This window comes from Centroberyx gerrardi, chromosome 14, assembly GCF_048128805.1.
Source record: "Centroberyx gerrardi isolate f3 chromosome 14, fCenGer3.hap1.cur.20231027, whole genome shotgun sequence".
NCBI lineage: Eukaryota > Metazoa > Chordata > Actinopteri > Beryciformes > Berycidae > Centroberyx > Centroberyx gerrardi.
The window spans coordinates 13989401-14005431 of record NC_136010.1 but is presented as its reverse complement, the minus strand read 5'-3'; the positions used below and the strand labels follow the sequence as shown (position 1 = coordinate 14005431).

Sequence of the window (16031 nt, the reverse complement as noted above, 5' to 3'; positions counted from 1 at the left end):
CATCTTTGATTTGAATCTAATTGCATAATGAACACACCCTTGAATCAAATTTCCTGGAAAATCAGTAGCCTATATTATACCTGGAACGTTCCCATAGGTAGTGAGTTTATAGTGACCTTACTGTACTTAACGGGATTTTCTATCTCCTATGGTATCACTATAATATTCATATGATGACTTTAAAGCATGTATGTGGTACTCAATAGTGAGTTTATAGTGTCCATATCATAATTTTTGTATTTTGATACCTCCAGTCGTGTTAGTATAGGATTTCCTGTGGTATATATTTGACCTAGAGTAGCTGCATGATATTTAGTACTACTATAGTTCTGTTTTGTAGGGGTTGGGATGGGTAACTTTCCCCAACTGGGTGTACTATCTCTTTAAGAGAGGTCACCTGCGGGGGAGGAGGGGGTACAGGTGTGAGTCGGTCTAATATCACGGTAATTGAGGAAGGTTTTGACACTTGCCAAAAACTTAACCACGTCCCTGTCCCCGGGCCAGTGTCATCCGCGCGACGGTGGGACGGGATGCCTGACTCACTTCGCCTCTCTCTACAGTGGAGCTCGAGCTCTCACGCCAACTCCAAGTCTCCACCGTCAGTGACGTTTGCATCACGTGTCCGTCTCTTCCCTCGGTACGTCCGTCGTATTTTCCTCCCCTCTACTGCCTGCTTAATACTGAGAGCCACTCGAAATAAACAAGCGCAAAGGGGGCCGTTGTACCACCCCGGTTCCAGTGTCACGTTTACCACCAGTCGATGGAGCGAGGGGGCTTACACCTAAGTTGCCATCAATAAAGCCCAAACCTCCCGTCATTTATTTCCTCCACTGAACCCATATCATTGTAAACTTTTTTTTTTTATCCTGCGCTGCATAAACAGTTTCACGCGGACAACGCCAGGTGAGTGAGGTTTTCTGGTATGTTTTCGTACAAGTGTTTCACCTTTCCCAAAGTTGTGTGAGCTATTGTAAAGCCTAACGTTACCTTTGCGGGCTGCGCTTTGGCTAAGCGGTGTTGGCCAGCTGCATGTCGCCAGCTTAAAATGGCGACAGCAAGAGGGGGGAGAGAGTAGTTTTTTGGGCTGGGGGCTTGCCTTTTCCTCCACTCTGAATTGGTTGCAATGTTTTAAAGATATAATGTAGACAAGCCCATTAAGTTAGGGGGCTCACTCCGCCTAACTTGAGCGGAAGATCAACACGCATCATTTTCGGAAATGTTTGACGCTGCGCTCTGGGACTTGAGTCGAGCCACTTTGTCTTTGTGCCATCTCACAAATTTACCGCTATTTGTCTAATTAATTTGAATTATTGTTTGCATATTAACCATGTGATGCCGTTGGTATGCATTAGAATCAGGCCTGTAAAATATTAGTGTAAGCAACTACCACAATTTCCCCATTTCGTCTAATCTTCTATGAATGAAGAAGTTGGCAATCATTTTGATCTGCCAATTCTGACTTATATTGTTTATTTTGTTTTCTTATGGAAACTATATGAGTATACTTGATTAACTATTAGCATATGTTGTTCTAAGTCATAAGTGGAGCTTAGCTTATTACATTTTTAATTAATAAAAAAATTTTTTTGATTAATTGTTGCGTGATGTTTGTGTCCACAGAGTTAGTTTGAAATTAAGCTATCATCCGTCAGACTTTTCATAAACTACACAGAGCCTTGTTTCTGTATGTATGTATGTTGCCTCACAGGCAGTTATGAGAATGCAAGCTGTTGCCTAGGTTATTTATCATGTCAGTGTTGTCATGAGTGTGTGACTCCAGGGATTAGAGCAAAGCTTTCCCAGACAGCTAATTTGTGTCTGATGTCCACGTGAGTCCCAACCATAGACATGCAGCTTAATCCAGCCATCTATTCATCACCCATGTCACAGCTATTACCCCTGTCATAAGCCAATTGCCATACTATTGTTGCTGATCAAAGATGGAATAACAACAGACACTCTGGGTGGGTGGGTCTGCGAGAGGGGAGTCCTTGAGGAGGAATTGGCAGTATTGGATTTTCCTAATAGCTTTAGAAGATTATTTTTATAATTATTGTTATTATTAGTCCTTATAGGGCTGTGTTTCATGGTGTTGTTGTGGTGATGGTTTGAGGTCAGTGGTTGTTGTACATCTTACTGATAAGTCTCACTCAACCTAGTTTGATCTCTCTTTCTCTCTCTCTCTCTCTCTCTCTCTCTCTCTCTCTCTCTCTCTCTCTCTCTCTTTCTCTTTCAGTTTAAGTGTCCTCATGCCAGGTCTGCAGTTGGCACAGGTTGAGTTTATTTTTGTATGTAGAGTAAATCAGTACTGGAATCATATTTGCCCTGGCACCGTTGTTTTGATAGCTTGAAGATCTTTTTTTGTTTTGATTTACTGTTTTTTTAAGCATGTAATGGTCAGCTGATGACCATTGATAATATATTTGGGCATTATTTCTTTGTGCCAGTCCTTCAAATGGTCAGGAATTAGTTTTCATCAATGAGTTGCACCTCTTCTCTGTGTTGACCCATGTTAGGACAATATACCTGCAGATCTCTACCAAGTACGACCACAAAACCAGAGTCAGCAGCTAGTCAAGAGCCTTGTCACAGTATTGGAGAGAGCAGAGCGATCCACTCGTCCGTCCAGAGCTAGCAGGTTTGGGTCAGCAGTATCAGCCTCTGCTCTGCCTGGCTGGTTAACAGCCTGTGATGTCAGCCATTTTAGGTTGGACAGCATAGAGCATGGTGCTCCGCCATTTTTCTCTCCCTCCCCTCTCAGCAACCCAGTTTTAACGCATGCACTGCCAGTGGCCACAGCAATGCAGCCGTTTGCAACCCACGCAGCCATCCACTCCCTGACCTGAGAGCAGCCCGAATGGCATTCGGCAGCAGATGGAATGACACTGTAGGAACGCTGTCATTGAGGTTTTCTTATGGTTGCCAAAAGTGGATGAGAAATGTAGCAGCAGTGGAAAGAAAGTTCATATGCACAAAACGTGAGCATTTAGTGTGGTAAGCCATGGGTGACAGCAGAGGTATGAGTGAGCAAGACCCTGGAGTTGATGGACAGTAGGAGCTTAGTAGAAGCTATGTCTGTTTAAGGGGCAAGGAGAAGTAAACGGCGAAGGGTTTGTGTTTGGTATAAAGAGGAGTAGATGGCGAAGGGTTTGTGTTTTGGAGTAGAGAGGAGTAGATGGCGAAGGATTTGTGTTTTGGAGTAGAGAGGAGTAGATGGCGAAGGATTTGTGTTTTGGAGTAGAGAGGAGTAGATGGCGAAGGATTTGTGTTTTGGTGTAAAGAGGTGTATGTGGCGAAGGGTTTGTGAGTACACTTTGGAATGGAGGTGGTACCTCTGTCCTCAGTGAAAGAGATGGCATCTGTTGGGGTTTGAGCCCTGTTGTGTGTATCCGTGCCTGGTTCGCCTACAGTGAATAGAAAAGCCCTGCGAGCCTCTGGCTGCTGCACACCAAGCCGAGCCAGAGCCATGGGGAGCAGGGAACAGGGCAGTAGCCCAGGCAGATGTCTGGACAGAGAGGCAGGCACTGTGAGTGAACAGGAAGAGACGCCATCAGCTCTGGCCAATAGCATGCCTTGGCGACAGCGACCACACCTAGCTGGGAGACATCAACACCGCGTGAGTGAGGCACTGAAATAGGAGCAGGGCCGGGACTCTCCAATCACCACTCACAGGGGTGTGTGGAAAAAACAAGCCCTGCTAGAGCCAGGGACTGGATGGCATACGAGGTGTGTGTGTGTATGTGTTGGTCTGTGTAACCGTGTGTGTGTGTGTGTGTGTGTGTGTGTGTGTGTGTGTGTGTGTGTGTGTGTGTGTGTGTGTGTGTGTGTGTTAACACACACACGCATGTGCTTTAGAGAAATGAGCTGGTGGGAGAGAGGGGGTAGGAGGTGGTTGCCATGGGGACAGTAACACACCAGTGGCGCTGCCGACCTGTCTCCCTGGGCCAAACTTGCTCAGAGAGGGAGGAGAAGGAGAAAGGAGGAGGGGGGAGGGGGGTGTGTGGAGGGTGTAGAGACGGTTGGAGACTGAGGGAGGGGGAGTGGGGGTGAAGAGACAGGGAAAGAGGGAGAAAAGATGAGTGGGGAAGCAAGAAAGGGAGCACATATGGAAAGGGCTGTGCGCCTTGCACACCTATTCTCTATCTCATCAAACACAACATTTTTTGCAGACAGAAACATTGGCAAACAGGCAGGTATCAGCATTACACCTGCGTTTCCAGCTAGGGGGATAAGAAGAGGAGCTTAGTTAGCATATGCAGCTACACTATGCGGCTAGTCTATTCCAAGCTGTAGGATTTCTAGTGTGTGAGAGCGTGTGTGAGTGCTATTATTGGCCTGTACTCGGAGGATATAGCCCAGGCCTAGACAAGAGTCAGACCAGGGGATGAAAGAAGGTCGTGCTGCATGGAGCCGTGGACGTGGGTATAATATAGGTTGTGAGACGGGACAAAAACATTCTGTTTGTGTGTCACTGGGAGGACTGTGTCTGACTCTCACACAGGAAAAATGGCTGCCTCACTGCCTCAGTAAACAAGCCTCACACACAGGCATGCAGGCATCCACCCCCGCACGCCACATACACACACGTACACACACATACACACACACAAACACGAACGCACAAACGCCCCCCCCTCCTCTCCTCCCTCCACTCACAATCTCACAGGAAACCCACATGCAAACGCTGACACACATAACTGACACAAACACACCATCACCACATGGTCAGCCTATGCGCAATATTTCTGACCCAAATTAAAGTTGTTGGTCGATGCCCTCATACCAGTGAGTCAACAGGACTCGTCTGAGCCTGGCATCGCTGAGACAAGAACTACCCACTTCGACTCCCCCATAGTAGCTCAACTTGTATTGCACGGGCCTACTCTCTGTTCTCACCTGTGCTAGGCCCGTGAATCTGAATTGGTTAGCTTTTAGGCTCTTTCTTTGATGAGGCATAACTTTTGCATAACTACTCTGTGGATGCATCTGCGAGCACAAACGCACAGAGTTGTGGTTTTGATTTTTGGCGTGCTGCTGTTGTGCGATATAAAGTCTATCCAACAGTTAGTCGCAATTCTTGCACTGCCTTTCAGTCCTAACGGCAACTGGTGCTTTTGATAGGCGCTAATATGGTTGATGTATAGTTTGCGATACTTTGTGCGTTAACTGTTAATCTTAGCTTGGGTAATTTGCATGGGACATTGAAACACATGCATGTACACATACAGACATGGAAGCTCAACTCTGTTTGTGTCCACTGGCTGAAGAGCTCGGGGTGGAACATTCCAGGCTTCGCAGTGCAGCGAGGAAGGAGGGAGGGGGAGGAGAGGAGGGGAACGACTGTGATTGTAGTGTGGAGCAAGAGAGGGTGGGTAGAGGAGCGGGGGTTGGTAGGGTGGGGTGGTGTTGGCTGGGGGGGAACGGGGTGGTATCAGGGCAGAAAATTCCTCACTGAAACACCTCACTGCTTCCTCCACGACTGTTAACACCCCTCTTTTCCTTGTCTCCCTCCTCTGGTCTCACCCCAACTCTGCTGCCCATCCCCCACCAACCTCTCCCGTTCACTCTCCCTCTCCTCTCGCCTGCCGTCCCGAGCCCCCCCCCCCCCCCCCCCCCCCCACTCCTCGGACCCACGTGATGGATGGCTGGGACTGCCCACCCATAAGCCTTTGTGTTTGGTCATGTGACGAGCCTGCCTTGGCAGAGCCGTGCCCCCTGATGCAGAACTGAATGGCAGGGGTGTAGGAGGGGTGCACAACGGCCCAAGCCAAGGGCAGTTACTCTCTCTGGGGGGTACAGGGGGGAACAAGGGGCATCACGTTCCCTCCGCAGTGGCAAACTCCATTTGCCTGTTAACCCCTCACTCACCAGTGCAAAGAGAGGGGTAGCCTACTGTTGGTGGAAGAAAGAAAAAAAGAAAGGAAAAGATAACAATACAAATTGTGATGTGAAATAGAACCCAATTAACACTTTCCTCTCTGGGATCAATACAGTTTCACAATATTGTTTCATCATTCTCTATGAATGCTTAAGAGAGGCAATCAAATTATGTTTTATCAATCATGGCGTTGGTTTCAAAACTTACAAAGACTCACGATGAGGATTACAGACAAACTGCATATTAAGTTACCAAAAAATACAGATTTACGCCCAGCCTAAAGCCTGGGTTACAATTTGAGTGTTAAAAATGAATGTAGAAATGCAAACACCTTTGCTCAGCTAGTGTGTGAAAGGGCATCTGTAGCACCGCAGCCCTGTGAGGGTTAACTGGGCTCTGAGCTAATGTACCGTGACCTTTCTGTGGCAAAGCAAGGCTGTGTGCGTGTTTGTGTGAGTGTGTGTGCACGAGAGCGAGAGTGAAAGAGAGAGAGCTATTGCAGTTGAGCAAGCCTGTATGTTTGGTTGTAGGGGAGCAGGATTACTGTATGACGAATTTGACCTATATTGCTCATCTGACAGAGATGGTGGTGCTGTGACATTGTTGGTGCCAAGAGGTTAGACTTGGTCACTGATCTGAGACAAGTTCAGCATTTGAAGGGAAATGTCCTGGTTTGCACATGGGAAGGGTAAGATTATCATAAATCTGGGCTGTCTACCAGGAAAGCTGAGTTTTGTTTGGATTCGTTGGTCAAGTATCATTGTATAAGGAGTGCAACTGGGGGCTGGACTTGGACTGGCTTTTGGGGTTTCATGGCAAACTAACGTGAGACTTTGAGCTTTGGCTGCTCGGTGTGTGAGGTGTCAGGTCGGCGCAGAGTGGTTGGGAGAGTAATTGCCCTAGAGCTGTCCTCCAATACTGCATCACCACTTCGCTGAGGGAGTGGAGAGAGGGAGGAGAACAGGGGCTTACACTCCTCACAGGAAGCTTCGCCATTTTGTGTGGAGGCAAGAGATTTAGAATATAGTTGAAGTTTGAACGCCTCTGTGAGAATTTTAAGATTCACGATTTTATGCCGTGCATACCATTACTAGGCGTGAACGGCACCTTTCCAAAGAACATCTGTTGAGCCACCTACTTGCACAATTGCCAAGTAGACCCTTTTCTTAAGCAACACATTCTCAAGCGAGTATTTCTGTAGCAATCTTTGGCAAGGCTTTTACTGTGTGGAGCTATGGAGGCTCTGCATTTAAAAAAAAAATAGAGTGTGCTCCCTCTGTGGGGGTGTGTTGAACGAGGGGAAGTGAGAGAGGGACAGAGTTGTGTGGGGGAGGGGAAAGAAGGGGGTAGACAGGAGCTCTCCCAAAAAGCCTTTAGTGAGGAAGCTGAGACTGAGCTTGTTTGAATGCCCCATAAAATAGATAGCCTTGAGTTTCATGGGGCAGGGGAGGTGAGGATTGCACCTAATTTTTATTGAAGAGTAACAAGCAGCACTGGATTTTTAGGAGCTCGCTCCAGTCAAAACTCTTCACAAGACCTGATTACCATTTTTTTATATTTAACCTGAAAACATCCAGCCTTGCTTGAGTTTCATCCAACTGAGAAGAACTGGCTCATACTGCGTTGTGTAAAATATTTCACCTCCTTCTCTCTTGTCACACTCTGTTCTTCTCTCATTTGTATTCACAACTTAACCTTTTTATTGTGATTAACCAAAACAATTACAGGTGTATCATGTTGTATGATGATTAATGATATCTTGAACTTAAACATTTTGTCCTTTCTCATTTCCAGGCTTTCCTTCTACATTGCAGTGAGGACTACAAACGAGTGAGCAGACCTATGGTCATGTCCCGCCATCCTCCTCCCCCTATGGCTGGTCTATAGTCAACCAGAAACGACCCATATTCGCAGTCACACCCCACTCACAGCCATTTAACCAATCCCCCACCCTGTTGTCACACCATGGCCAGCAAGAGGAAGTCCACCACCCCTTGTATGATCCCCAGCAAGACCATGCACCTCCGAGAGGAACTGGAGCAGGAGCCTCCCGTTCTCCTCCGCCAAGCCAGGAGCTCTGGAGGAGGCAGACATAGTCCCCTGGACCCAGGAGAGTGCTCCAAACCAGAGGCGGGGGACGCTGTCAGAGACAGTGCTGGCACCTACACCTGTAGGCCTTGTAACTTTGAAACCCATGACCTTAATCTGTTCTTGGATCATGTATACAGCGGGCACCCAGACTTCCGTGCAGACCCCAGCTTCTTCTGTGTGGACTGTGGGGTTTCTGCGCCCAAGTTTGAGGGGCTGGCCCTGCACAACGCCAGGGTTCACCCCAGCACGTTCAACACCACTCTGCAGCTGAGGAAGAGAGACAGGAGAGTGGTGGTGGAGCAGAATCTGGTGATTGGGACAGAGACGGGGAAAGATAATGAGATTTCCATCACCAAAACCCCAATCATGAGGATGCTAAAGGGCAAATCGGAGCCCAAACGGATAGTGGTGTCCCACCCAGCCTCTGATGAGCCCTCCTCAGACTCTCACTCTGTCTCTGTCTCCAGAGAGGCTGAGAGGAAAGAGACTCCTACAGTGACAGTCACCCATGTCCCCACCATTGTCCACAATGGAGCAACGACAAAGGTCACTCTGCCCTCAGCAATACAGATAGTCAATGGCTCTGGGACACTACCAATGCTCAAGACCGCCATCACACAGGTAGATGGTACTTCTGTTTCTTGGTTTGGCTGTCTCATAATGATCTGTTTTGAATTTGGCTTAGTGTAGTTTCATTCAGATTCTTTGATTCAGATTGATTTTTTAAAAATTAATTATGTTTTTGAAATTCCCTTAGGTGGTTTCAGTGGTCCAGAACAGAAGCCTCCACCAGTCTGCCCCCATCACAGCCTCCTCGACCATCTCCTCCTCTTCCTCTTCCAAAAATCTCCCCAAGGTAATCTGCCTTTTCGTCCCTTTTGTGGATTATTATTATATTTATTATATTTTATATATTATATTTGGCTGTTGACACACTGCTTCAGTTATGTGTTTTAATGAAAGGTTATCAAAATTGACTATCAGATAATAAGCAACTGTTATTAACTGATTTTCATCTCCTCTTCTCATTCCCTCTTTTTCCTCTCATGTTCGCCAGGTGATGATTCCTTTGAGCAGCATCCCTACCTACAGCGCCTCCATGGACTCCTCTTCCTTCTTGAAGACCTCCTTCAGTAAGTTCCCCTACCCCACGAAGGCTGAGCTCTGCTACCTGACTGTGGTCACAAAGTTCCCCGAGGAGCAGATCAAGATCTGGTTCACTGCCCAGAGACTTAAGCAGGGCATCAGCTGGTCTCCTGAGGAGATCGAGGAGGCCAGGAGGAAGATGTTCAACACCATCATCCAGACAGCACCCAGCTCCCAGAACCAGCGCCAGACTCAGAGTCACCACAGCCCAGCCCAACATACAATCACGGTTCTTCCTGCCTCACTGGGAGCCACCGGGATCCCTCACATCCTCCAGGGCTCTCTTGTCAGCCAGGGAGGGGTGATCGTCACCCAACCTATGGCCATGGCCAACGGTATCCAGGTTAGCAGTGCTCCCATGGCCCTGGCCGTTACACCGAAGCCCCAGGCAGCAGCCCGCCCCATGATGCAGGCCCGGCCGACCGCTGCCCTGGTGGCAGACAAGGGCATCAGCATGGTGGTTGGGACAGTGGGCAGCAGCAGTAGTGGGAGCAACGTCATCAGCAGCAGTAATAGTAGTAGGAGTGGGGGAGGGAGCACTAGCAGTATTATCAGTAGTAGCAGCAATAGCAGCAGTGGGAGCACTAGCAGTCAAGCTAGTGTCATCAACCTTAGTCTAGGGAGCAGCAACCATAGAAATACCAATACCAAGGTCAGCAGTGTCAATGGCAAACACAACAGTGCTAATGCTGATTTCAATGACAAGAGCAATAGTAATGCTACCAGCAATTCGAACACTGCTAAAGGCAGCACTGACAGTAAGAACACTGGTATCGGCAAGGCCAACAACACCAGCACTGTTAAGAGTAACAGTGACAACAAAGTTACCACTGATAATAAAAGCACCACGGACAGCAAACCTAACGGCAACAGCAAAAATGGCAGTAACGGACAGAAGAGCAAAGATACTAACAGTAGTAGCAACAAAAACGGCAACACCAGCACAACCAGTGCTCTCACGAGCACAGCTACCCAATCTGCTGTCACAACCACCACCAGTAACTCTCCAGGCATCAAAACAGAGGCTTCTTCTTCCCCTTCCTCCAAATCATCTTCTCCCTCCCCAGTGGCTCCTTCAAGCAGCACGCCTGGCTCTCGGACACTCCCCAACACATTCCTGGACCCCAGCTTCTACAAGGGCAAGAAGTCTCAAGAGCAGCTCAACGCTCTGAAGGATAGCTTTCAGGTCAACCAGTTTCCCAACCAGGAGGAGGTGGACCGCCTCATTTCTCTGACTGGGCTCACCGTACGAGAAGTACGCAAGTGGTTTAGTGACCGGCGCTACCACTTTCGCAACCTCAAAGGTTCACGTTCAAGCACAGGCAGTCAGAATAAGTCTGGCACCACAGCTGGAGCAGGGAATGGTTCCAGTGCGTCAGGGAATGGCGCCGCTGGCAGTGCCTCCCCTATGGACCTCTTGGAAGGTAGCGCCACCTCTGGTGCAAAAACGCCCCAGCATGGTTCTGCCCCCCTCAGCCCCACTGCCTCACAGACTCCCACTTCCCCCACCACGCCATCCCGCCGACCCCCCAGACCACCCTCTCCTGACTTCACAGCTATCCGCTACAAAGAGAGAGAACCTCACCAGGTGAGACTCTGCTCTTGGTGTGCAATAACAATAACAACATGGGCATAAAATACTGAGTCAGAGATTTGTTATTTCAGTTGACAACAAAATGTGATAACTCAGTTCTTTTTAGGTTATTGACATCAACCATTCCTGTCTTATCTCATCCCAGGTAAGGGCGCTAGAGGCCAGCTTTGCCCAGGACCCTGACCCCTCTGGAGAGGAAGTGGACCGACTGCGAGCCGAGACCAAGATGACCCGGCGGGAAATCCACGGCTGGTTCGCTGAGAAGAGGAAGAGAGTGGCAGCTGAGAAAAAGAAAGAGGAGGCAGAGCGGGCAGTTAGAGAGGAGGAGGAGGAGATGGAAGTTGAGGGAGAGGAGGGTAAGAAAGCGGATGGGGAGGAGCGACAGAAAGAGGATAGTGCAGGTGAACTGAAAGTCAACCCTATTAAGATCAATCTGAAGATGCTGAAGGTGACAGAGGCCAATGGCAAACCAGAGAGTGAAGGGTTGGACAGCCCCACTATACCCCATCCATCCAGCACCACACCCTCCCCAGGCCCCACCCCATCCTCCACCCCCAAACCAGCCCAATCCCAGTCCCCCAAACCTTTGCCCTCCTCCATCCCAAACCCCAAGCCCTCCCAATCCCCAAAACCTTCACCCATCCGAGGTAAGAAGACTGCAGAGCAGCTACACCTGCTTAAACAAGTCTATGCCCGGACCCAGTGGCCTAGCGCTCCTCAGTACGATGAGCTGATCTCGGCTACAGGGCTGCCCAGGCCCGAAGTAGTGCGCTGGTTTGGGGACTGCCGTTACGTGCAGAAGAACGGCCAGCTGAAGTGGCTGGAGGCTTACCAGAGCATGGTCCTGGAGGAGGACCTCCAGAAGGGGAACACACAAATCCTGCAGGCCCACCTTGATGCCCACGGCAGCCTGGAGGAATCACAGGTATTGACACAACAGTAAACAGTGTTAAGAGTAGTACTATAAAAATCTACCCATAACAGAACTTACGTTGTTTTAGGGCAATTCTCTGAACATGAACAATTGTTAACTGTTCTAACTCAGGGCTAGAAACCTGAGAACCAAATGTTTAATCTGTGCTGCTGTCAAGAGACGCTCACTGAAGCTGCTCCCTATACAATGAGAGCTAATAAGATATTTTTACGTCTTAACGGCCAAACAATGTTTACTTTAGCTAACAGTTCTATAACAGGCAATTTGCCCATATCCCAGGAAACTGTCCTTAAGAATAGAGTGGCTGCAGAAAGTGTCTCTTGATGACATCACAGATTAGTTTTGGCATGATTGTTTGCGGCTTGGAGAGAGACATATTCCCTGAATCAATTGTTCAAGATCTTGGATGGAACAAATTGTGAATTCTGTTTTAGGGTGGATTTTACTGTAAATGATAATTCTAGTTTTTTCATATGATATGCAGATGATTCTTTGGCTTGAGATCATTCAAATGACTGTAGCCACTCAGAAAAACATCACATTCACTTACTAATGGTATATGGTGGTCACATCACTACTACAAATCAGCATTAGTCACCAGTACACTTTTGTTCTATTCTAAATAAGGATATTTTGTCCAATTTTAAACATGTCATAGTTTTCCCTATGACTTAGTTATTTACCAGTTTTGTTGGTTACATTTTGCCGATGTTTCTATGTCAGCAAATCATGCCTTCCAGGGTCAACTGGCTCTGTGACTGCGCAGACAAGAGTCATCTGGATATCACATGTAAAAAATCAGCCCATAAAGCCTTAAAGCCCATACCTCACTAAGAATATACTGTAAAAAAAATGTCATGCACTCAATGCTTGACTAAACCCACCTTTAGACCTTGCAACTCGTGTTCAGATGTGGTTCGTCCATATCTAATTGACATTAAAAACGCATGTCAACTATCCATGTTGAATCCGATTTTACCTTGCAAATATGCATTGGCAGCAGGACAAATTTTTCTCAGTTGAAATGGTGACAGAGCATGTATTTCACTTTTAAATTTATTTCAAACAAATAGTCTTTGCCAATTAGAACAGGCCTACTGCAGATGATGATGATCATAACAATAGTTCAGGGTCAGGACAACTCGCGTATTTATATTAAAAAGTTCATTAATGGTTATAATAGATCTGCTTTTATGGCTCGCTGCTGCACATGTTAGTCAGGGAGTTCATAACCCCCCAAAACAGGAAGGTGGATGCTTGCTGAGACGGAGACTTGAACCTGAAGGACAGTCTCCACTCACTACACCACCTTGTTGTCCATAACAGCAAATTTTCCTTATTTCAGTGCTGTTAAGCAAGATGTCGATCACACAAGTACATTGTGGTATTCTGACAGTCTAGTACAGCAATAGAATGTACTTGTGAGCGTTTGATGGTATGTCTTTTATCAACATTAACATCCTTTTATCAAATGTGCCTAATGTGTTAGTTTGTACATACAAGGAATTAGTGTATAAAAAGGTAGGAAGTAGAAAGTAGTATATAAAAAATTTAAAGTAGAAATTATGGAATAGGTCATGTACAGTATAACAAAACAAACTGAAAAACTAATTTAAAAAACAGGACTCGTATCTATACAGTATGCACATGGTTCTCTGTTGGAACCTGACTAAGTTCACTGATGGGAAGCTATGGAAGTCAGTAGTCGAGAAAAATAATAATAAGCAGTAATATATACAGATCTAGAGAATATTGCACTGATATCCAGAGTATAAATAGGTATAAATATATGAGAAATGACAGTAGGTGTCGATACTGGATACCAACAGTAGAGTCCTATTGTCCAATTTTATTATCCATTGTTATACTTATTAGTAGTATTTATTTCATTGCATCTTGATTGCATTTACACCTGGATTTCCTGTGGTGAAGTAAGCTAATGCAGATTGTTCTGTGTGTGCCAGGTGCAGGAACTGGCTCAGTCTAGCGGTTTAACGGAGGAGCTGGTGCGACGTTGGTTCTCCACCCAGACGTCTCCACCCCAGGCTGAACAAACTGCTGCTACTGCTGCTGCTGCTGACACGACAGGACCAAGACCAGTTACACCAGCACCAGAGCCGCGAACAACAGGACTATCTGGATCCTCCCCACCGGAGCCGCAGCAGGGCGAGGGCGAGGAGGAGAAAATGGAGCAATCGGTGTGTGGCGTTGCAGAAGAGGCGGAGGAGGAGAAGAGTGACGAGACTGTGAATCCTACTAAAGGTAGTCTACATGTCTTTTTGCAGTCGATACTGTGGGAATGTTGGTTATAAAGTTCCCTAAAGATTGACCAAGCAGGTTATTGCATGCCCTGTTACCGAGCCAAGTGTAAAAAAAAAAAAAACAAAGAGTCTACTGTTTGTTGGTAACTATTTAAGAGTTAGAATAGTTGTTAGGGTTAGGTTTTCATTTGATTCTGTGATTGGGGGGGGGGGGGATGTCTGAAAAGTGGCTGTTAACATTTTGATGAATAGAGATGAATCACAGCCATGACTGTGTGTAATTGTCTCTCGGGTGACACATTAGCGTTGAGGTGGAGCGTACGCGCAAACATACAGGATGATCATAATTAAAGTACCGGGGCATGCCATGACAGGTATTTGTTTTGAGTGTCCGTGTGCACTTTCCTGCTGCTGTGTTTATCCAGGAGAGAACGAAGGTCATTGCCTGCTGTTTTCTGGTCATATGGAGGAGTGTGTGTTGCCAAGGTTCTCTATCTCTATATATATATATATATATACATATATAAATATATATATATTTTTTTTTACTACAGGAACAGATTGAAGAGGGAAGACCTTTTTGTGTGAGGATGGAATTCGCAACGCAGGTGGTCTTTGTGGGGAGTCTGAGCGGAAGACAGCAGATGCGATTGTAACAGGATCACTGGATGGAAATGGACCTTGAAACCTTCCTACCCATCCCTCTCCTCCTCTCACTCGCACCCCTTGAGGTAGGCATGACCCCCCCCCCCCCCCCACTATGTGAGATGGACACTAAAGCCACTACCCAACCCCTCCACCCACCCACCCCCCGTCTGTTTTGTCTAACCACCTCACATGCACACACTCGCTCACACACCCTCTCCAATATCCTCCTGTCCGCCATTTTCCCCTTCAAAGGAAGTTCCAGTAGAGACTGAAGCACAGGACTGGTGGGGGAAGAGGAGGGAGGGGCCAGGCTGACTGGGGGAGGATTGGCTGCGTTTTTCTGCCGTGTTTGTTCCGCCTGCCTGCTGCGGTGGGAGGAAGAGAAGAGAGGAGGGTAGATTTGGAGGAGGGGGGGGAAGAGAAGAAAAAAAAGGGAGAAGTGTGGTCGGAATTGAGACGTCAGCAGATGTGGAACCGGTGGTGGGGGGGGGGGGTTGGGTTGGGGTATTGGAATCCTGACTGGACAGTTATCGACCAAGCCAACTCTCGTATGAGGATCCGCGGTGTGTTCGGAGACTGTTGTTTTTTTGTTTTGGGGGTACGAAAAACTGCACAGCTCTTTGCTACAGGGTGCTTGCCTAGGCCTTAAAAGTAAAATAAATGACCCTCTTTTCCATTGTGTCATCCTCACGCTCATGTTTTCCCACTTCTGCCATAATGCACTCATCCACTTTCATTTCACGCTCACGGCTTACCTTGAATGTGCTGGCGAGGCTGTTCATACTGTGTCGTGATAAACACAGCACTGATGTTCATTTGATCATTCTTGAGTTTTATTGGAAATCTCTTTCTTTTCATTTCTTCTTTGTACATAATTTGTGGTTGAAGAGGACGTGAAACTGTACTTGTTTGATATGGGGGGAAAAAGTCTGGAATTCTGTCATCCAAAGAGGGCAAGCACCCTGTTCTGTCTAAACAGAAAGCAACACAAGATAATATTGGACTATGAAATAATGTTTGTGTTTTAGCATCAAGTGCTTCTTTACGTCACTGACGTGTACGTACATTTGTTTTTATGGAACTTTCTTATGTAATAAATTTGACTGTAAAAGAACTGTGAACTTTTACCAGAGTTCCATACTTAGGCCTGATGTATAATTTTTACAGATGTTATTTGCAGAATAAACAAAATGTAACAAATGAGTGCCTTTTTGTTTGTGTTATACGCCCACTGCCATTATTCTAAGCAACAAGACGAGCGATTAGGACATTCTCCAGATGGTGAATTAATGGTTAATTTGAGGATCGTGGTGCTAAGAATATTATGAATTCTGCTTGACCTTGAGTGTGCATTTACAACAGCTGTAACCAAAATAATGCTTTGGTCATGTGGTAAACAGAGAGGCCTGTTGTCCACAAAGCTGCAGTTTAGTCAGCCTGACCTTGCCACATGAACCAGGCTACTGTTAACACATCTGA

General features: G+C 46.9%; 1 protein-coding gene across 1 annotated transcript; it reads left to right on the top strand.

Annotated features, from left to right (window-relative positions):
• The first annotated feature begins 669 nt into the window (after positions 1-669).
• On the top strand, positions 670-15007 carry zhx3b (zinc fingers and homeoboxes 3b). The gene is made up of 7 exons (XM_071921061.2): positions 670-903; positions 7673-8590; positions 8727-8825; positions 9027-10703; positions 10855-11634; positions 13608-13905; positions 14459-15007. The coding sequence occupies exons 2-7, from the start codon at positions 7844-7846 to the stop codon at positions 14467-14469; spliced, it is 3612 nt and encodes a 1203-aa protein (XP_071777162.2). The 5' UTR covers positions 670-903; positions 7673-7843; the 3' UTR covers positions 14470-15007.
• The last annotated feature ends 1024 nt before the right edge of the window (positions 15008-16031 follow it).